Source organism: Tenrec ecaudatus, chromosome 3 (genome assembly GCF_050624435.1).
Source record: "Tenrec ecaudatus isolate mTenEca1 chromosome 3, mTenEca1.hap1, whole genome shotgun sequence".
Classification (NCBI taxonomy): domain Eukaryota; kingdom Metazoa; phylum Chordata; class Mammalia; order Afrosoricida; family Tenrecidae; genus Tenrec; species Tenrec ecaudatus.
The window spans coordinates 98205725-98228150 of record NC_134532.1 but is presented as its reverse complement, the minus strand read 5'-3'; the positions used below and the strand labels follow the sequence as shown (position 1 = coordinate 98228150).

At 43.6% G+C, this 22426-nt stretch overlaps 1 protein-coding gene across 1 annotated transcript in view; it reads right to left on the bottom strand.

Moving 5' to 3' along the window:
* The window catches only part of QRFPR (pyroglutamylated RFamide peptide receptor), an 82342-nt gene extending 65260 nt beyond the window's left edge, over positions 1-17082 (bottom strand). The window contains exon 1 of the mRNA XM_075544831.1: positions 16743-17082. Within this exon, the coding sequence (XP_075400946.1) occupies positions 16743-17082 (340 nt within the window). The remainder of the gene's footprint in view (positions 1-16742) is intronic.
* Positions 17083-22426: the final 5344 nt, after the last annotated feature.

The window sequence follows — 22426 nt, the reverse complement described above, 5'->3', positions numbered from 1 at the left end:
TGATTATTTACATGAAATAAAAGACATCAGCACTTTTTCTGCTTTCTGAGAAGCAATGATTAATTTGAAAGACCAGGAGATAATTATTTTCATGGTACTCGTTCAATAGCTTATGAACACAGTAAGGTATAAATGGATAGGTTATTTACAGTTGTTTCATATTAATACTCATGTTATGCATTTCAGACAATACAATACTGCAACTACAGTGTCTTTTTAACTCTCTACCATCCTTACAAGCCTATTCTACACACAAGGGGATCTACTGTTTTCAAGAATGGTAGGGCAGCTACCAACAGCAGTCATAGCATGCTTTCACCATGGAAACACAAAGCTTTAGGTTCTTCCCTCCTGGGTCCTCTGATTTCACAAGATCCGAAAAGATGGGCACATGGTTTGCTAATTTTACAGATGAGGACACTGTCGCACATAACAGGTTACCTAAGCACTCTATTTGTCAAACGATAGCACTTGCTGGGGTCAAATGCCTCTCCTTTTGACAAGGAAAAAGTTCTTATGTTTAAGGTGACTGTTTTTCTCTACACACACTGGAACGTGTTTGGACTGGGGTTTATAGAGGAAATCCTCACACATTGTAGGCTTCATAGTGGACACCAATGGGAAATCCTAACACCTGGACAGACAGACACTGATGTTCTTGTTAAAATACAAATGTAAGAAAAGATCTGTGCTCTGATGGTGTCTGCTGCCGCACGGAGCACTGGGGGCAGTCTCACTGTTGCTTTCTAACTTCCGTGCCTGGCCTGCCTTCCTAGCAAGGCAAGGAAATGTAACGTCTCACTGCCCAACTCACTGCCTTCCAGTCAATTCTGACTCACAGCCATCCGATAAGGCAGTTTTCGAAAGGCCCCTGGGTGTTTCTGACACTGTAACTCTCTATGGGAGTAGAAATCCGCTTCTTTCTCCCGAAGAGTGGCTGGTGGTTTCAAACTGCTGACCTTGGGGTTAGCAGCCCAATGAGTAAGCACGACACCTCCAAGGCTCCCATGTGTGATTTATAATCTAGTTAATACCCACTGACGTGCAGTCCACTGTGACTCACCACCACCCTATGGAGTGGCGTAGCACTGCCGCGTCGATGGTCTCTGAAACTATAATTCCTTTCTTTGTTTTGAAATTTGTTTTTAATGTTTTATTGTGAATTTGTCAAGGACTTACAGAGCAGGCCTTCCATTTTGCATTCAACAATTCACACATATTTTGTTTCATCCCTCATTACAATTCTCACAACTGAATATCATTTACTCTACTCTTTCCCTGTGTCTCTGTGTTCACACTTCCTGCTTGCCTAGCTGGTCTGAACTTGGTCTTTGGATAAACACTGCCTTTGGTGGATTATTTGAAGGTGTTGAATGCCTTACTATCCCCCCTCATCCCCATCTTTCTCCCAAGGAGCAGCCGGTGGGACTGAACCACTCTGACTTTGCCATTAGCAGCCCAGCACTTGGTGCACAGTGCCAGCAGATGCTCTGGTTAATACCAAAACCCAACCCTGTATAGGAGTTTATGGAGGAACCCTTACCTTTTAAGAAAGGACGGCATCAAGAAGCACTGCTTCAGCGCTGAATCTGGTTACAGGCACGGCTTGAGGAGAACTGACTGAATACAGTCCCTGAGTGCTGAGATGGTCTAGCTCCTTCCCTGTGGTGCTAGAGGGAAGCAGCAAAGTGGAAGGAAGTCGGCACTCCGAGGAACACAGAAATGCGGTGGTGGTGGGAGCGACAGAGAGAGAGATGTCGACACCAGTATCCAGACCAAGGGTGGGTCACAAGATTATTAAGAACTCTGGTTCTACTTGGTCTGTGAATAAGTAAATAAAAACTCATCCAGGTTTATCCCTAAAAGAAAAAAATCGGGAAATCACAAAGCAGAGAGCATATGTTTAAGGAGCCCGACTAGTAGGTGTATATGGCCATCTCTATTACACTGATCTGTTTGTCCTTCCTGCCTCCCTTCTGGGAAACTACCTGGCAGCCCGCTGAGTGTTCACCAACACCGCAGAGCATTGGCTGGCAGGACACAGCACCACTGTGCCTCCAGTGGAACAGGAACACACCAGCCATAGAGGGCCAGGAGACTGCCGACAGCAGCGATGAACTACCCTGCTGTAGAGGACCCAAACCCTTTTAGACTTTCTCCACACCCTACCATTGCACCGTGACTCAGTAGGCAGGTGAAGTGGGTGACGAGATGGAAGTGGGCAGTCTGTGTTCTGCTGAACCAGGGAGCTACACATTGGGCTATTAACTACAAGGTCAGCAGTTTGAATCGACCAGCCACTCCAAGGGAGACAGACGAGGCTGTCCACTCTCAACAGTTACAGTCTTGGAAACCATCAGAGGGAGTTCTATTCTGTCCTATAGGATAACTCACTAGGCGTTGAAATGGATCCATAGCAGTGAGGTTGTGACAGACTTGCACTGGCAGAAGGTACCCTATCAAGACAGTGGCAGGCAGCGGGCAAGCCTTCTCTTCATGGGTTATGTGGAACTGTGCAAGATCACTGGGATTCTATGGTTAAGTCTCCCATGGGACTTCTACTCTGCCCAAGTCATTCAAAGTGAGAATGGCCTCCCCTCTTCCCACCCACCCACTGAACTTCATGGACACAGGACTGAGCATTTCAAAGCTCGGACCACAATTGTTGGCTCCACAGGTAAATGAACAAGGCCTCCCAGAACTCCCAGAATTTGTCTGCCGCTGAGTCACCATGAATTAGGAGAGAAAGTCTGTTTTTTTATGTTTTTAAAATTATTTTATTTTTGCTACCAGGGGTTTATTTTTGGTAAAGACAATGTGAATCGTTGGCTCCTAGGGTCATTTTTCACACTTTTATTCATTTATCTATCTATCTATATACTTATTTCCACACTTGTTGACAAACTGTACCTACTAGCAAAGAGTGCATGCTGACTCACACACAAGTCCAAAATAAAAGCGCAATGCAGAGAGAAGGAAGGCTGGGGCTCGGGCAGGACAATGAACGTAGCCCTGGAGTCACCGTTGGAGAATTAAGACTTAACTGTGCCTAAAGGCAGCCATGACCCTAAACTGACCATTTATAAAAGGCAGAAGATTACACCTATTTAAAAATTTTCTTGAATTAGCTTAGGTTGGGTTTCTCTACTATTGGTCAAAGAGCATAAAAAGGTATATTTTAGAAAATCTCATGTAAAAGGGGATTCTTGTCCTGCCTCTTAAGTGTACAATAAACCAGATTTTCACATTTTAATTGGAAGGATTGCTAAATATACTTCCTTGGCTTTACTTTCATTGGAAACTGCTGTTGGCCTTAGTAGTAAGAATATTTTAGATAAATCCAGTTGCTGTCCTTACCACCATGAGACCTTCTAATTTCAGAGGTTTCCTTGACCGGCAGACCCACAGGATAGCTTGTGCACATAACTGATTATAGAGAAAATCACCCAGAGGCTTTCGCCTGGCACAATTTCTGATTTTACTTGCAAACCGCTGCTTCTGTGAGTTCTCTCTGACTTATTTTTACATTTTTTAAATACTTATTTACTTTTAAGAGACCATTCTTTCTGGAGAGCTTTCATCCTTCCTCTTAAAAGATAAAAAAGAAGTCCACATGTTGCTGATTTTACATACTTTTCACGCCTCTTAAGCTTCTCCAGGAATTCTACTGTTTATTTCTCTGAAATGTCACAAAAAAGGAAAACAGACATGGCTGTAAAGATAACTAACCTTTTCTAATTGCTAATCAAAATATAAAATAGAATTGATAGTTCCAGGCTAAGCTCCAGGTTCTGAAGTGGCAGAAATAATTCTTTTTTCATCAAATGGAAGTTCAATAACTTTTAGAATTTTGAGCTCCCAATTAATCAAAGCCGTAATCTCAGAACAATTAGTTCTCATGACATAGCCCTCCTCAATGCACACCCTCATGAAGAGATTACTGAAGATATGGATTCTATAGCAAAGTACGGTGAAAAAATCAGATGCTGCCCAGCTATGAGAAAGAATAGTGTCTGGGGTCTTAAAGGTTTTCAGTGGTTCTCAACCTTCCTGATGCTGCGACCCTTTAATACAGTTCCTCATGTTGTGGTGACCCCCCCAACCATAAAATTATTTTTGTTGCTACTTCATAACTGTAACTTTGCTACTGTTATGAACCAAATGACCCCAGTGAAAGGGTCATTTGACCCCCAAAGAGGTCACGACCCACAGAGTGAGAACCGCTGATTTAGATGGTCTTAAAGCCACCATCTAAGTGAGGTGTCACCTAAGTCCACATGGAAGAAGCACAACAGCCTGTGTGATCCGAGGATTATAAATAATTAAATCTATGACTGGAGGAGAAGGGAACAGTATTAGAATTTAAATGCTGTCCACCTGATTTTCAGAAGGCTATGGAAGACAGTGAAAGCCCAAACATCCATTTTCAAGGTCCCCATGTGGATTGAGACCCTGGCGAATCCCCTCTGACCATAGACTCGGCATGTAAATGGCCTTGCTATCAGACAGCTTATTGGAAAGTGAATTACTGCAGGCACAGTTAGGTTAAAAGTTAACACCTTATCATTTGATCTCCCTTTTGACCCATTTTAAAATGTGTTCTAATTTTAATTTTTTCTGCCTTATTTTTGATTGAGGTTTTTTCTGTGTTTTATTTTGCCCTTGTTAGTTCGTAGGTTTTTTGTTTTACATGCTTTTCTGCATATGAAATCTAGGATAAGTAAGAGTTTCTCAGGGACATGGCAGAGCAGGATGAGGGGAAGTAGGGAGCTAGTAGCAATGAGTACAAGAAAGAAGAAATGTTCTCAAATGGATTGTTCGCTAGTCCGAAGTGGAAAGGGAGAAGACATGAGAAGCGGAAGGGAGCAAGCAGGAGTCTTGCACACGAAAGAGGGAGACAGACTTCATCCCCCACCTCTGCAGCTCAGAGGAAGCTGAGGGCAGAATAGAAGACATTTCTGATCACAAGAAGAGACCAGGTTATTGGAGACAATGACACAGCTAGGGGAAGAAAACTGGGAAACTCACACCACGCCCACAAGGCCCTGAGACACGAGCACAGCATGGAGCCAGTGGGCTGGGTTGACAGAGTGCCAGCAGATGCATACCTGGAAGGAGAGGGGACACCACAGAGGACCAGTCCACAGCAGAAGACCCTCCAGAGAGCCATCCTTTGGTGGGAGGTCCACCATTCGCCAATATAAGGTCCAGTCTATGTTTTTCCAGGCCTTTTAGACTAGCCGAGGGCCCTGTGGACTTCTTTTCCAATGTATTTCCCTGCTATAAACTAACTTTTTCTGTTCAAACCTTTTCTCTGACTCTTGTCTGAATTTTGTCCATAGCTTGAAACCTTCCTTGCCAGAGGGACAAGCACCAAGGAGTGGAGAAGCTGGACAAGCTGAGCTCCTCTTGGAAACAGGATGATTGACAACTCGTATAACATGATCGAACTATTAAATTCGATGATTTGTAAACTATGTGTCCAAAACACCTGTTTTCAAAAGTTCAAGAACTTCTCTTAGAAACCTGTTTCGACATTTATCAGTTTCTAGTCTCTAAAAGCTCACCTAAATTACTCAGGCTGCAGGCAGTAAAGGATTCTCCTCTTTCTTCTTTTTCTATCACCCCCTCCCACCTCCTTCCTTCTTTCTATCAAGGCTCTGTTTTCACACGGATCTTTGGAGAGGAAAAATAACCCTCAAGCTCACTGCCATTGCGTTGACTCTGACTCATGGTGGCCCCAGAGGACCGAGTAGAGCTGTTTCATTTGGTTACTGATGCTATACACGCTTGTACGCGAGCTGACGGCCTCAGAAAGAAAGAGAGAGAAAGAAAGAGAAAACAACCTTTCTGATGAAGCTTGCCGCTGTCTCCCACATACATCAGCCACCATGGTTCTGAAGAACACTGACTTAAAACGCGTGTAAGGGTACGGCTGGAGAGCTATTCTCCAGGCCACGAGAACGGTTCTTCTCATCTTTCTGTACACGCCTTATATTCCAGCCATCTCGTCATTTTTTCCATTCCTTTCCTAGTCCATCGTGAACGATTCCAAAAAGGGGAAGGACTTCAGGGAAGAGGCACTGATGCCATAGACAATGGATACGATTCCTTAGGGGTCTCTTCGGGTTCCAATACAGGTAACCTACCTTTGCCCTGGGGAAGCCGTCTGGCTTCTGTGGCTATTTTGTTTGCTAGAATGGCTACTTTGAGGTGCTCCTTGTGGCAGGTCCTACGTTACGTAAGCACCTTACATGCCTTCTTTCCTTCACCTTTTATCACAGCCCAAGTTTTGCTGTGATCGGGATACCGTGGCTGTGATAACAGAGGCTGTCGGCCTTGGCTGCAAATGATACACTTTTCTAATTTGAGGTACTTTCCAAAAGGCTGATTCCAAGTTATCATCCTCAGAGCAATTACAACATAAATAAGAGATAGGAGCCAGATATCAGGGTTTTTAAAACCCCCAGGTGATTCTCAAGACCGAGTAGCACTGCGCAGACAGGAATTTTCATAGCTGCCACTGAGAAAATAACTTTTCTACATGTTCTTTCCTGAGTGAATAGTCTTCAAATACAATAATTGTGTACAGATATGCACTTCTCCCAGGGGCACTGCCAGTACTTGAAATATTTTTATAATACTTCTTAAGGAATTGCTTTTAGTTAATTTGTCCACTGTGGTAGTTACATAATTGCATGTCACCTTGAAGCTACATAAAAGTGTGGGGGAGGAGTCTAGCCTGTCAATCAGGTCAGAGCTTCATGGTGACTCCTTGTGGGTATGGACTTCTCGTAGGGAGGGTCTCGGGAACTTGCCCCCCTCTCTCTGACTTAACCCTCCTTTTGGCAGACCCTGGTGGCTGTGAGCCCTGTGATGTGGCCACCGCCACTGAATCCACATGAGTTTGCACCCACCGGCCTGTGATGTTCAAGCATTCTGCATCATTGCATGTGGCCACGTGAGTCTGAGGAGGGACTTATGGACTAGTTAGTATCAAACTTATGGACTAGTCTCACACTTATGGATTTGATCTGGACTAGGCTGAGATGTTTGCTTGATATATAATTACTTCTTGATGTAAAGCTCTCCTTTAACATATATATTTCACTAGATTTTTTTCTTTAGTCAACTCGGCCTAACACATCCACTGATGTTAAAAATTTCTTTCAACTTTCTACAACAGGAAAATAAGAGTGCCCCAGAATTGTGTGCGCCATTGGGCAACCATCTCTCCATGGGCTGTGACTGTACAGACAGCAATAGGAAAGAGGACATGGTTGTTAAGAATTGGGCTGCTAACCACGGGGTCAACAGTTCAAAACAACCAGCAGTTCCTCCGAGGAAAATAAAGAGTTACAGCCTCAGAAACTCGCAGGGGCAGTTCTATCCTGTCCTGTAGGGTCACCGCGAGTCTGAATGGGCTCAATGACAGTGAGTGTTCTGTCTTGGTTTTAATCCTGGCCATCAGTATAGCGGAGAAAGCCCTCCAAAATGGTACGATGGCCACAGCATGGAGTCCAGAGAATTCATCACATAAGGAATTGCAGCTAGAAGGGCCATATTGATGGATTATAACTCACTTGTCTTTAGTGGACTATTCACTCAAGAAGTGCAAGGAAGTGGAAAGCCTACCAAAAGGCAAACCACGTGGTCAGAGAGGCAGAAAGAGAGAAAACAGGTGTTGACGAAATCCAAGAGAAGAGCAGTGTTTTGCAGCATTGGTTAACAGTGTAAATCTAATTCTGAATTTAATTAAAGGAAATAAAATGGGTTTGGTCAGTAAATTCAGAGGAGCACTTACACATTAGCCAGAATGTGAAAAAAAAGAAATGCAAAGGGAGAGGAAGAAAGGGACAAGATGAAGAGGAATAGCCTGCAGATAAAAGTACTTAATGAAACTCTTAAACTGTCCGAGTCAATCGTTTATGTATTGTAGTTCACGGCCATCTTTGTACTTATACAGTCTCTTTTTCTCAACGGGACTTTAAATTCTATACCATTGGCTAAATTAATGACACTGTCAATAATTACCTTATGCCTCAGGGAAATAATTGATAATGCTCCTCCACATAAAATGATAATGATGTCTCTAAGGTGAACCAGAGACATATATAAACCATAGATACATGAATGGATCTTGGGCTCACACTTAATTCTAGTCCCAACCTAAGAACAACTCATTCTTATGACCTGGCCCTGCTTTACATTCATTCTCATTAAAAGATCACTGAAGATACGGGTGCTAAAGCAAAGCATGGTGGAGAAAGTAGATGGACTTCAGCTGTCAGAAAGAATAGTGTCTTAAAGCCTTCTCTTCAAACAAGCAGCCATCTAAGTGAGGCATCAACTAAACCGACATGGAAGAAGCCCGCCAGTCCCTGTGATCCAAGGATTGTAAATAATATGATTCAAATCCAAAGGAGAGAATGGTACCACAGCTTAAATTTTGACTACCTGGTTTGCAGAAGACTATAGATGACAGGGAAAACCCAAAATCCATGTGCAGGCTCCACACATAGAGTCAGCCTCTGGGGAATACGCTCTGACCACAGTCGAGGGAGGGGAACAGGCTTGTTATCAGACAAAGAATATTGTAGGGATAATTATAGTAGATGTAGTTAGGTTAAAACGTAACATCTCATTTGATCTGCCTTTTGACCCATTTAAATATTGTATTGGTTTTTATTAAAAAGTGAAGGTGAAATACACTTTGATTAAGCTTCCCTCTCAATTCCTCTGAACACACCCCACTGATATGAATAGTCTGCTATCACTCAGAGTGCATTGGCAAGTGGATTATGGCAGATGTAATTAGTGTAAGTTTAAAGCCTTATCATTTGTTCTCTCTTTTGGCCCATTTTAAAGTTGTTCTCGTGCCATATTTCCTGCTTTCTTTTCAATTGAAGTTTTTCTGTTTTTATTTTGTTATTGTTATTAGTTTTTGTTTGTTTCTTTGGATAATTTTGGTATGTTTTTGGTACATGAAATCCAGGCTGGGAGAACCCCCGGGGACGGTAGTGGTGGATTAGTGGTGTCTTATGGGATCTGGCAGGGGAGGTGGGTAGATGGGGGAGCTCCTAACAAGAAGTACAGAAAGAAGAAAATCTCCTAAAATTGGTTGTGGTAATGATTGTCCAACTCTTCTTGATATCATTAAACTATTGAATTATATGTGGATTATGTCCTAATAAAACTGTTTTAAAAATACTTAAACTCCGTGGCCCCCTGATAGCATTGGGAAGGTTCCCCATAAGAGTCTCATATAAAAGACCAGAGCATAAAGCTGAGAAGGAGATAGGCCTTCCCAGGCCCAACACAACCCCACTCTCATCATGTTGCTAAACTAAAAGCCAAGTTTCTCTTGGTACTCAAGAGGCAGAACAGCCCCCCTGAGGCTCAACTCAAGTTGAAACAAATTGTCCAGAAAATAGTATCTCGTATCACACACAAAAATAAACTCAAATAGGAGCAAAGATATAAATTCAAGTGCTAGAACTATAGAAATCATCAATGAAATATAGGGACAAACTTCGGAGTCCTAGAGCGTCACACAAATATACTAACAAATGTGAAAATAAATGCACAAGCAGCAAAAGACAAGCTAAATGACTAATAAAATAGCTCACTGCCAGCGAATCAATTCTGACTCCCGGTGACCCCATAAGCCAGGGCAGGGCCACCACTGTGGGATTCCAAGAATGTTACTCTTTATGGGAATAGAAAACCTCATCTTTCTCCCAGGGAGTGGCTGGTGCTTTCAAACTGCTTACCTTGAGGTTGGCAACCTAACAAATAACCACTACGTCCCTGTCTCTGTCTCTCTCTATATTGACTCATAGCAACACTGTAAAATAGGATAGTACTGGCCCTGTGAGCTTCCAAGTCTGAAACTCTGTACAGGAGTAGAAGGTTAGGTATTTCTTCTGCAGAACAGCTGGTGGTTTTGAACTGCTGACCTTGCATTAGCAGCCCAATGCGTAACCACGATGGCACCATGCAACCTTAAAAAAATCATGATGAATCTATTAAACACTTTATATAATGGATGAACCTGGAGAATCCTAGGCTGACAAATTAGTTGATTCCAAAATGACAAATATTATAAAAGAGCACTGTTGTAAAGAGTCAAGAAATGGTTTTCACACTAAAGGAAAGCTTCTTGATGTAACCAGGGGTGGGAAGGGAAGAAAATTGACTGTCTAGAAAGTAGACAGGTGTTAACTGGGTGAAGAGGAAAGCAATGCACAAGAAGCAGGAGGTCAGCCAAAAGGAGGGAAAAAAGGAAGCAGGGAAAGACGGCAAGAGGAGTACAGAAGTTAAGGCAACTGTGATAAATAGTGTCATTCAACACAATCCTGCTCTAATAGTGATGTACGAACAGGAAATGTACAGACACACCATACAAGCTGAACAGGTACGGGAGGAGGGTGAAGGTGTACCCATGTTTACATAAGGCTTACCAAGGGCTATTGTATGTGAGTATCTGCCTTAATTGCAGCAATATTCATGGATGTGGTGGAGCATGCAGGGGGCCACATTACAAAATTGTTTTAAAAATATCAAAACACTTTGAAGGGATGAATTGTTGGGCCTGGAGGACCAGACCCATAATCTCAGGGAGCACCTAGATCAACTGGAATAACAAAAATACTGGTCGACAGCCTACTTCGGTGACAAGTGATTGCGGTTGCCAAGGAAGATGCAATCACTGTTCTCTTCTTGCAAGAGGAGATAAGAGGGATGCAAATGGAAGACTCTTGGAAGCAATTAGCCCACTGGATGAATGAACAACATGTGCATCAATCTCCAGGGGCTGGAGGCCAGGAGAGGGAGATGGTGCCTGCAGATCATAAACACCTCAGAAAGGAATCACATTAGAAGATCCTGGAGGAAAAGGTGGAACAAAACTCAACATCATAAACAAGACTGGGCTTACTGGTCAAATGAATATTCCTGTAACCCGAAGGCTTCGTCCTTCCTCACCCTACAGGTCTGAAAATGCACTCATCCCCATGGATCAATTGTCACCTAAACAGTAGGTGAGTCTATAAGGGGGACAAAAAAACACCCTAGAGCAAATCAACCATGTAGGACAAAGGTCAGAAAGGTTAAGGAAAACAGAAGAACGGAAATAGGAAGCTCAGGGAGGAAGTTGGATACGTGATGTTTTCTTGTGGCGAATGCAATTGATGAAATACAATAAAATGTGTATGTTTGTTGTGAGGAAACCAGATCTGCTCAGTAAACCTTCACCCAATTCACAGTAAGAAGTCTGACAAACACGGCTGGGGAAGAGTGTGGGAATCGTACAAGGACAGGACCAAAGATAAATTCCTAACATGATGATAACGCAGACAGGGAAAAGGAGCTGCAGATCAACATGTTTCAGGGCTAGGTGGCACTTCGATGTTGAGGGTCAAGATATTGCTCTGGTTTGACTGCAATTCGTGTAAGCCAACCAGCTGTGTTAGTCCGGGCAGACTAGAGAAACAAATCTACAGAAACTCATATGTGTATAAGAGAGAGTTTTATATGAAGGGTAATTGTACATTACAAAACTATCCCAACCCAGTCCAGTCCAAGCTGATAAATCCGATATTAGCCCATTTGTCTGATACCAATCTATAACGTTCTCTTCAGACTCACAAAACACATGCAGTGACACCAAATGCAGGACGATCACAGGCCAGTGGGTAGAACGTCTTTGGATCCAGTAGCGGCGTAAGCATCTCAGCGCTGACAGGAGTCTCCATGTCGCTTCTCTGGCACCTAGGGCTGCGTCAGGGTAGGTCCATGTGGCCTCTCCTCAGGGATGTCTCACAGGGAGTCAGCCTTGTCAGTAGAGAGTCTCCAAGGGAGTGAATAGAGAGGTGTCTCCCCCCTCCAGGAAAAAAATTCAAGATTTCCCAGAATCCTCAGGAGAAGGTCATGCCCACACAGAGGCCTCATTGGCTATGATGTGGTTAACAGTTTGGTCTCCATCCCTACACTCTTAATCCTCAAATTGACAAACAATTATGTAACTACGACACCAGTTAAATGTTTTTGGATGCATCTGTTATTTTTGGATGCGCCTGCCCATCATTCATGGCACTATTACTGGACAAAAGGAAACACAATGTCTTTGCCCCATAGTATGAGAGAAAACCAATGGTTAAAACCACAGCAAAACTCTGATGTAAACACGGCCTGGTAGAAGACGCCATGACTGATTTCAAGCCCACAACATGTGGTCTCTGTGCAGAGAACAGCAGCACACGGTGGGATCTGTGAGCAATTCAAGCTGGACTCTGGTGGTAAAGGCAATTTCTATGAGCCTCTCAGGAGATGCCAAGATGCAGCCAGACTGAGAACTAGCCCCTGAAGTGGTGCTTGTCAGACTCTAATAAGCAAATTAATACCAGAGGAGCTTGCTGAAATGCAAGTTATAAATCAGTAGATGATGCAGGTCCCCAGCCAGGAAGATAAATGCATCCAAAGAGTTAAAACATATGTATATATGCATACAGACGCACACATATATGCATATGCATTTTTGTGGACACACACACAAATATGTGTATATATGTTTACACGCCCACAGGAACCTGATTGTTGTGGGGAAACTTTGAGAGAGAAGTTCTGTAAAGTCACAGACTAGAGGTCCATGAAGTATTTCTGGACTGGCCCAAAGAGGTTCTTTCAGCTCATTAACAATAACATTTTCGTTATTTTAAATGTTTGAAGTAGGTATCAACACTATAAAAGAAAGTCTGGATTCCCAGCTATTCTAGGGGAAATAAAACGAAGGCACAACAACAAGAGGCAGTCTGACACTTCTGGGTTCACACTCCTAGAGGGCTGTGAGGGGTGTTCATCGTTCAGTGTGACTTTTTATGTATCTTTTTGCCTTCCCTGTGGCATTCACTCACTTGTCTGGTCTCATCTCCCACCATTCCCCATGTGTGAAATGTTCATTCCTGAGACACCTTACACGATAGCAGATACTGCCTTTTTTTCTTTCCGCTAAGCTGCGGGCTGACTCCTATTTCTAGAACACACGCCATCGTTCTCTGGTGGGAAAGGTTTCAAGTTCTCGTTCAAATACCGCCTCCTTCGCAAAACCTTGCTGACACGTGGGTTCTGCCACAGCCCAGTGGTTGCTATCCTCTCAAATGCTATTTCTGTTGATTCTCTGTGACCTTGGAGGGCACAGATGAGCTTTCTGTATATTTTCATGATAGAATGCTTTTCCACATAGGGGCTCAGTAGCATTATAAAACCAGAAATTAGGAATGAACACACATCTCTCAGTTTGTGTTCTCTTGAATCTCTTTTAAAATTTATTAAAGAGTTCTGAAATGACTGCCTTGCCCTATAAACTGCAAGTTGATTCTCTCTCTATGTCTATCTCCAACCCTAGCTCCAGGGCCTCTCCTCCCTCCGGGTCTCTAATTTGGGTGCTATGATATGATTATACATTCATTGATTTGGGCCGGAGTAAACATAGACTACCTGGAATTAAACATCCTCTTAATCTCCTAGCATGGCTGATTTTGGTCAAAGCATTTTTACAAGTACATCTTATCCTCACACAAACCCTGAAAAACACATGCGCAGCATACTACACCTTTCCCGGGACGATGGGGGTAGTGAAATGCCCTCCCCTCAATTAGGCAAGAAGGAAAACAGAGCAGAAGAAAATGTCTGCAGTGTTGCCTGCTCCTTCAGTGGGGCAAATAGTGCCGCACATCTTCTAAAACACCATCTCTGCCTTCCCCTAGACTCAGTCCCCAATGCTGTAAGTTCAAGATGGGCCCCCCCTTCTATGGTCAGATTTTTATAATCCATGTTTAATTGAGAAAATGAAAATCAAAATACCAATCTCACTGCCACCAAGTCAGTTCTGACGTATAGCATATGTGCGAAGGAAGCCATAATACAGAGTTTCTGATTCCCAGGATGTTGTTCTTGTTAGGTTTGGTCCAATCAGTTCTGACTATAGGGATGCTCAGAAACACTGTCCAGGCCTGCTCCAGACTCACAGTGGTATGTTTGTGCCAGTTGTTACGGCCCCTGTGCCATCCTCGGGGATCTTCATCATTTTTTTGCTGACCCTTTAATTTGACCAAGCATGATGCCCTTCTCCACAGACTGGTCTCTTGTAACACATGCAAACTACATGAGGTGAAGTCCTTTCATCCTAAGGAGTCTGAGTCTTCTGGCTCAAGACAGATTAATTCATTCTGGCCCAAACCCCAAAACTCACGGCCACAGAGGTGATTCCAACTCCTAGCAACCCTACAGAGCAGAGTAGCACTGCCCTGGGGGTCTCTGAGACCGCACAGCTCTGTCTGTAGGAGTAGAAAGCCTCATTTCCTCTCCTGGAGAGGCTGGTGGTTTCAAAGGGCTGACCTTGCCGCTAGCGGCCCCGTGTGCAACCCACTATGTCATTAGGGCACCTGATTCTTCTGGAAGTCCATGTTATATTCAGTATTCTTCGTGAACATCACAATTCAAGTGTATCAATTCTCCTTTGATCTTCCTTATTCTCTGTCCAGTTTCACATGTGTCTGAGGCAATTGAAAATACCGTGACCTAAGTAATGCTGTCTTCAGAGCGACATCTTTACTTTTTAACACTTAAAAAAAACACTTTGAAGACGTCTTTTGAAGCACATTATAGTAAGTTACCTTTAATCTCCTGACTGTTACTGTCATGGGTTTTGATTCTGAAGCCATGTAAATTGAAATCATTGAGAACGTCAATCTTTTGTATGCGTATCATGATGAGACTTATAGGTCTGGTTGTGAGGTTTTGTTTTCTTTATGCTGAAGTAGAATCCCTACTAAAGGCTATAGTCTTTCATCTCCAGCAGCCTAAGTGCTTCATTTTATCCTCTTCATTTTAAAATCACTTGGATTCCCAGAATAAGATCCTATTTTGCTTAACTAAATTCACCCTGATGAGTGGAGCCATACTCATCCAGTAGTGCCAATATGCTCCACAAATCTGACTTTGTAAACATTTAGAAATGAAATTTCTGTGTATTTCCCTCAAAATAAAATTATAAAAAGGTCATGGATAATGATCACATTATCTCCACTAATTTTATGGAGTTCGTTGCACTATGTAACTTTAAAGTGCCCTCCCCATCCTCTGACACTGAGTGGATTCCAATTCCTAGTGACCTTTAAGACGGAGCAGGATTTCAAAGACAGTGAAGCTTCATGGGAGCACCATCTTTCTTCTGCAAAGTGGCCAGCATGTTTGAATCCCTGGGTGTTAGTGACCCAACGCATACCCTACTGTGACCCTGGGGCTCCTTTTAAAATATCCTACTATGGTTATTTCATCAGAGTGCCTAAGAAGGCCTGTTACCCATAAACCAATTTAAAATATTACGTCTCTTTCAGAACAATGCCATGTCCTCTAATACTAATTTTTTTAAAAAATACATAGACCCAAGAATCTATAGGTGGGTAGACCCAGGCATCCATGGAAAGAATAGAGGGCTCAGAATGTAAAAAAGAAAACCATTAACCCTTTAAAGGTAAAATAAAGGGGGGGGAAACCTTTGGACCTGGAGCTTAGTGTAAATTTGTTAGCTTGACACCGAAAGCATAATCAATAAGAGAAAAGCATTATAACATTGTTCAAAATTAAAAGTATCAGTTTGCCTTACTGATGACATGAGAAACAGAGATTTCAGTATCCTGACTCACTAACAGTAAACTCAACGTCAATGGATGGGGAGAGGGGGGCAAGCAATACTGAGGACATCAACTGAAATTTTCAGACTGGTGACAGTAGGATGAAAGAACAGCCTTCCAAGAGCTTGAAAGGAATGAATGAATGAGTGAATGAATGAAGTAAAGGCACTTACAGGGCTTGAATGCCTAACAGTTAACACGCTTCTCACTTGTGTGCCCGGGTTCCAACCACTCTCCAAGAATGCGGACTGGCCACAAGAACACTCTCACCCATAAAATGGGGGCATTTCTTCCCTGAAGGCACAGCAGCAGGGGTTACCAGGCACTGTGGGTCTGTAGCATCATGAACTACATTAGCAAACTCTGTGGACTGGCAGGAAAAGGCCTGTTGTGGGTTTCCTTTCAATCTCCACAGACTGCTGCTAACGCAATGACCAAGAATAGTTTCTCTGCTGTTTCTGCTCTCCTTGTAGGGAGGAGGAGAATTTCACCTCTCTTTTATCAGGCAAAAGGGACTTGTTTTCTGCCGGACTCTGATAGTGCAATGTTTAGAAGCAAAACTCAAAGATGTAGTTGAAGCTGTTTCTTTTTGGAGTGCAGCACATTTGCTTTTTAAAAACAGGTATGCACAAGGCTGGGTCTGCAAAGCACAAAAGCAACCAACGGGGGGGGGGGAGTGGGGGCAGGGGCGGTAATGGGATAGAATGAGGGGATACGTTTTCAACTTTGAGATTTCATTTTCATGACGAAATAATAAAGAAATAAAGTGAGCATTTACTGAAATGGGCATAGGGATGAACAGAGACAGGTGCGACTCCAAAGCTCAGTGCCTTGGACCATTCATCTTTTCTCTGACCTGGTACAAAGAGGAACACTGGAAAAAAACCTTTTAGCTTGACCAGAGCGCTTATGGAAAAGTTCTAAGAGGGACCCCCGGTTTATTTTGGGAAAGAAATAAGGGCCAGGAAGTCAGAATGGGCCAGGGAGCAAGCCTACCCTACAGAGCTGGAGCTAGGGGCTAAGAAGGGAGCTGGTCTGGACTCTTACCCCCAAGCCAGTTGTCGGAGATGTTCTGGAGCAAAGTGACGGGGATGCAGAAGAAAGTGATGAGTAGGTCGCTGAGCGCCAAGGAGCAGATGAAGATGTTGGTGACGGTGCGCATGACCTTGCTGCGGGTCACAACATACACCACCAGCGCATTGCCAAAGAGAGCCAGGGCAAAGATCAGCACCCCGGTGAGCACGAAGGCCACCTTGGCGCGCCCCGGGAGCTCCGGAGTGTAGACGAGCGGCCGCAGCCCGTAGAGCGCGATGAACTGCTCCCGCGTCAAGTTGTGGTCGCGCAGCAGCCGGGCGAACTGCTCCGGGGTGATGTTGAGCGCCTGCATCCTGAGCTCGCCCGGGCGCCCGGGTACCGCCCTCCGCAGCCCGGACTCCGGCGCGCGGCCCGGGGCGCGAACCCGGCGCGACGCGGCTCGGCGGGCGCAGGCTGCCCAGCGGCGGACAGCTCGCCCGCTGCCCCGAAAGCCGGACTGCTCCTGCTACGTCCTCGGCGAGACGCCGGGCTCCCGGAGGCCCGCAGGAAGCTTCAGAAAGGGAGAGCAGGCAGGGGTTACCCCCACAGGAGAGAGTCGGGGGGCGCCCACCCCACGCGCCCGGGCCCAAAACGTTCGCGTTTTCCCCAGAAAGTTCTTCCGAAGCTCCTCTCAGGCGCGGAGCGCGCCGCTGGAGAGAGCGCGTCCGCGCCCCTCGCTCCCCAGCCGGCGGCCCCGCGCGGAGCGTCCGCCGAGAGCGCGCCCCGAGCGGAGGGTGAGGCGGGGACCTTGTGCGCTCCGCTCCCGCCGGCCCGCCCCGGCCGCGCCTCCCACCCCCGCGGCGCGGGCGGAGCTTACCAGGCTTTCCCGCCGCCCTGCTTTCGACTGGAGGGAGAGTCAGGCGCGCTACTACCTTAAAGACTTATTTGACAAAATAATCATTTCTAAATTACCAAGGGTTCACGAGGGAGGGGGTAGGATGAGGAGCTGATGCCAGGGGCGTATTTGGAGAGCAGATGTTTTGAGAATGATGAGGGTAACAAATGTGCTTTATACAATTGATGTATATATATGGATTGTGATAAGAGTTGTATGTGCCTCCAATAAAATGATTTTTTAAAAAAAGAGTTACAGCCTTGGAAATCCACAGGGCCAGTTCAACCCTGTCCTACAGGGTGGCTATGAGTCAGAATTAACTCAGTGGGGTTTTTTGCTCCTCTTCCACCACCACCCCTGCCCCTCTGCTTTCTGCTACCCAGCGGGTACCTAGAGCCCCAGATCAAGGCTTTAAGTTGAATATTGAGTCGCTGTTTCTCATACTGTGGGCTTTATTTAAATAAGTATGCACACCTATGTATGTGTGTATACACACACACGTGGGATCCACTAGGTCAATGACACTAGTTTGGGGTTTGAACTATTGCACAGTTGCCCAAATGGAGACTTTGACATCGGTGCAATTTGTGATTTTTATTTTATCACTTTATCACATATGTAGATGCCTGCCACACCCGCAAAATCAAGAAAGCAGAAGCTGCCCCATCACCACAAGGGATAAACTAAGCCCTTGCACTACCGCCTGCGTTCACACCTAGCACCTGCTCTCCTCATCAAAAACCACTTGGGATTATCATTATGAATCTGTTTGCCATCGCTCTGGGTTTGTCAGGTATTCACAGAATCACATAGTGTATCATCTCTTGATCCTACTTCTTTTTCATGCAGTACAGTTGCCCGATTAGCCGTGAAAGTTGTTGAAATCAATAGTACTTCTCAATGGCAAAGATGCACCACAATGTGCTAACCCTTTGCCTAGACACTAGTGCGTTCCACTTTTGCGCTGCCACAAGTAAAGTTGCTCTAAAGAGGACTTCATGCAGATTTTGTGGGGACATATGTTTTCGCTTGTCAGGATATGCTCAAGAGTGCTGCTGTTGAGTTTGGGTAAGCATATCTTTAGTTTCAAAAAGTAAGAAATTGGAAAACCATTTTCCAGGGTGTCTATACCATTTTTTCATTCCCACCAGCAAGGTATGAGTATCATTTTCTTCCACGTCCATGTCAGCACTTGGTATTGACCTTATATAGGAGGATGTTTCCAAAAGCTCGTAGGGCATTTGAGTGAAAAGATAATGGAATTTTTCATGAATGGTGTGCCTGACTCCAGCCATGATATTTCCAGTTGCCTCACAGGCATGTAAAAGCAGAACTATGAATAAGGAAGACCAAAGGAGAAGGGATGCATTTGAATTATGGTGTTGGCCAAGACTACTGCGAGCGCCATGGACCACTTGCAGAATGAACACATCTATTTCAGGAAGAAGTACAACAGAATGCTCCTTAGAGGAGAAGACTGTGAGACAAAGTCTGGTGTCCTTCAGACATGTTATCAGGAAATTATGTTTGGTAAAGGAGCAGGTCAGTTACAAAGAGAAAGACTCTCAATGAGATGGACTGGCACAGCAGTTGTAACGATTGTGGGGATGGTGCAGGACGGGGCTGTGTTTCATTCTCATTGGGCAGTTTGGAGTCAGGCTGAGCCCGATGGCTGTGGTAACTAACGTCAACAACAATGACTAATGAATGATGTTGAATAGGTTTCCTTGTGATTATAGTTCATCCATATAACCTCTTTGCTGAAATATCACTTCATATTTTTGTCCATTTTCTTATTGAACTCTTGGATTTATTTTCTGTTGCATTTTTTAAGAGTTCTTCTGATATTCTAAATGCCAATCCTTGGTCAAATAAGTAGTTTTCCCTCTATTTTCTCCCACTCTACAACTTGTTATTTATTCTTTTAATGGGTCTTAGAGTTCCTAAATCTCGAGGTTAGTAGTTTAAAACCAGCAACTGCTCCTCGGGGGAAAGATGAGGTTTTCTACTCTCATGAAGAGTTGGTCTTGGGAACCCTTAAGGACAGTTCTACCTATAGGGTCACCATGAACTAGCATTGACTAGATGGCAGTGAGTTTGGTTTTATATACCAACACTATTCATTCTAAACACAATTGCCTATTTTTAACTAACTATACTTTTGTTGTCGTCTATCAAGGCTTCACCAACCTGTAGATCCCAAATATTTTCTCCTATGCAATTTTGAAAATTTTAATTCTTTCATGTTTTATCTGTATATTGGGCTCTCTATTCTGTTCAATTGATCTATGTATCGATCCATCTGTCCGTACCCCATAGTCTTGTTTGTATTTTACAGTTTAATAACTCTAAGAAATTGAGTGTTTTTTCTTTCCACTCTAGTCATTTTCAAAATCATTTTAGCTATTCATGGGCATGTGCCTTTTCTACATAAAATTTGAGTTTGCTTGTGTCTCAAAAAACACCTTGATAGGACTTTGATAGAAATTACAATAAACCTAAGATCAATTTGATGGAAATTGGAATCCCAATTATGTTACATCTTCTAATCCCTATGTCTCTCCATCTACCGAGCTCTTCCTTGGCTCCTTTCATTCATATTTTGCGGTTTTCAGCAGAGCAGTCTTACACAGGTTTTACTAGATTTACAGCCAAGTCCTTAAGTTTCACATTGGTACATCCCACTGTCTCTTTAATTTTCTTGTCCATGTGTTCATGGCTAATGAACGTAATTGATGTTTTCTGTTGATCTTGAATAATATAAATTTATTTAAAAATCAATAGTTTTAGAAGTTTCAAAAATAAATTCTTTAAGATTTTCTACAGAGATCACTAAGTTAACTGATAAGAGAGGTAATTACATTGATTTATTTCAGATCTATAAATCTTTTTTCCCTTGTTTGATAGCTGTAAATAGCAGGGATGTGTTTGTCTATTCTGGTCTTGTTACAAAGCATCCAGTCACCCACAATTCAGTCCGATGTTAGCCCCAGCTGGGCTTTATCAATGTGAGGAAGTGCCCTTCTATTCACTGAAAGTTTTTATCGTCCATTCTGTTGTCACATGCTTTGTTATTTTACATCAATTGATAGGATCCTGTGGCTTTTCTTCAAGCAGTTAAGGTGGATTACATTGATTTACTCTCTAATATTTCCCAGTTTTACATACCCGAGTAAATCCCAGCTGGTCATGGTATATAACTAGTTTCGTGTGTTTCTGTTTGCTATTTTCCTGCAGGGGTGCACTTTTGTTACTTGAACATGTGACTCCACTTTAGGTTGAAGTTTACGCGACACATTAGTTTTTTCCATTCAGTCATCTAGAAACTGGTCTGCAGCATTGGTTGCCATCCCACAATGCACTGGTGTCTTCTCTGCTTTTTTCACTTCCCTCTGCCCCCTTTATCCCCCCACCCCCACCCCAACACCCTGTGCCTTCCAGCCTTTCCATCTCTGGTTGTTGTTGGTGTTTTTGCAAATATTGCTTTTGTGGTGTCCTTAGCTGATTGTTCTAAGGAACACACCCTTAATTGGTTGTTAATATTTATTTCATAAGTTAGTGTAATATTTGATTGAGACTATTACATGTTAGGTAATAGTTCTCAAGCTTCTTTCTGTCTCTGGCCGACCAAGTAATGTGGTCCTTTTGTTTTTTGAATGAATCTGAGTTTTGTCCTTCGCTTTCCCCATATTTTCTATTTTTAAAGGCTCTTCTTGCCAGGCTTCTTGAGAGATATAATCTATAATTCTTTTTGTACTGACATTGTTTGATTTGGGGATCCAGGTATTACAAAATAAATGGAAAAGTGTTTCCTCCTGTCCCGTTTTCAGGGAACCATGGTCTAGAGCTGCTTTTAATTATTTTTCAGGAGTTTGGTAAATATCGCCAGTGAAACCATCTAGGCGTGGGGATGTCTTTTGCAGGAGTTCTTAATTTATGAATTGAATATCCTTCTGAGCATCCTCATTGTTGTTACCTGCTCAAGTCATAGAGTCCCCTGCACAGCCAAATGAAGTGGTGTCTGACCCAGTGACATCTCCCGGACCAAATACAGATCACACTAAGGTGATCCAAAGGACTTTCTGTGGCTGATTTGGGGAAGAAGCTCAGCAGACCTTTCTCCTTAGCCCATCTTACTCTGGAAGTTCTACTGAAAAGTGTCCAGCGTCACAGCAAAATATCTGCCTTCACTGACACATGGGTGGTGTGTGCCAATGTGATACACTGACCAACAATGGACTCTGAGTGCCACATATGGAAACTGAGACTTCTACCTCTGAACCACCAATGCCCATTGCTGTCGTTAGGCACCACCGAGTCAATTCTGACCATAGTGTCCCTTGGTACAACCAAAAGAAACAGGCCCAGTCCTGCACCAGCCTCATACTTATTGTTTGACCTCATTGTTGTACTCAAGGTGTCAAACATTCAGCAACCCCCCACCAAGCATGATTTCCTACACCAAGGACTGCGCCCTCATAATAATACAGTGAATGCATGAGATGAAATCTTGCCAGCCTCCCTTCGAAGGAAGGTTCGTGCTGTACTCCCCAAGGAAAGATTTGCTCATTCTTCTGGCCATCCAAAGTACTTCCGATATTCTTTGCCCACACCATCATTCAAATGCATCTGTTCTTTGAATTTTCTTACTCATTGTTCAACTTTCATATGTATCATATATACTCGAGTATAAACCAACCAGAATATCAAGCGAGGCACCAACTTTTACCACAAAAACCGCATTAAAAATGTGCTGAGAAACTCGGCTTGTACTCCAGTATATACGGTATAAAAGGTGATTGAAAACACCGTGGTGCGACTT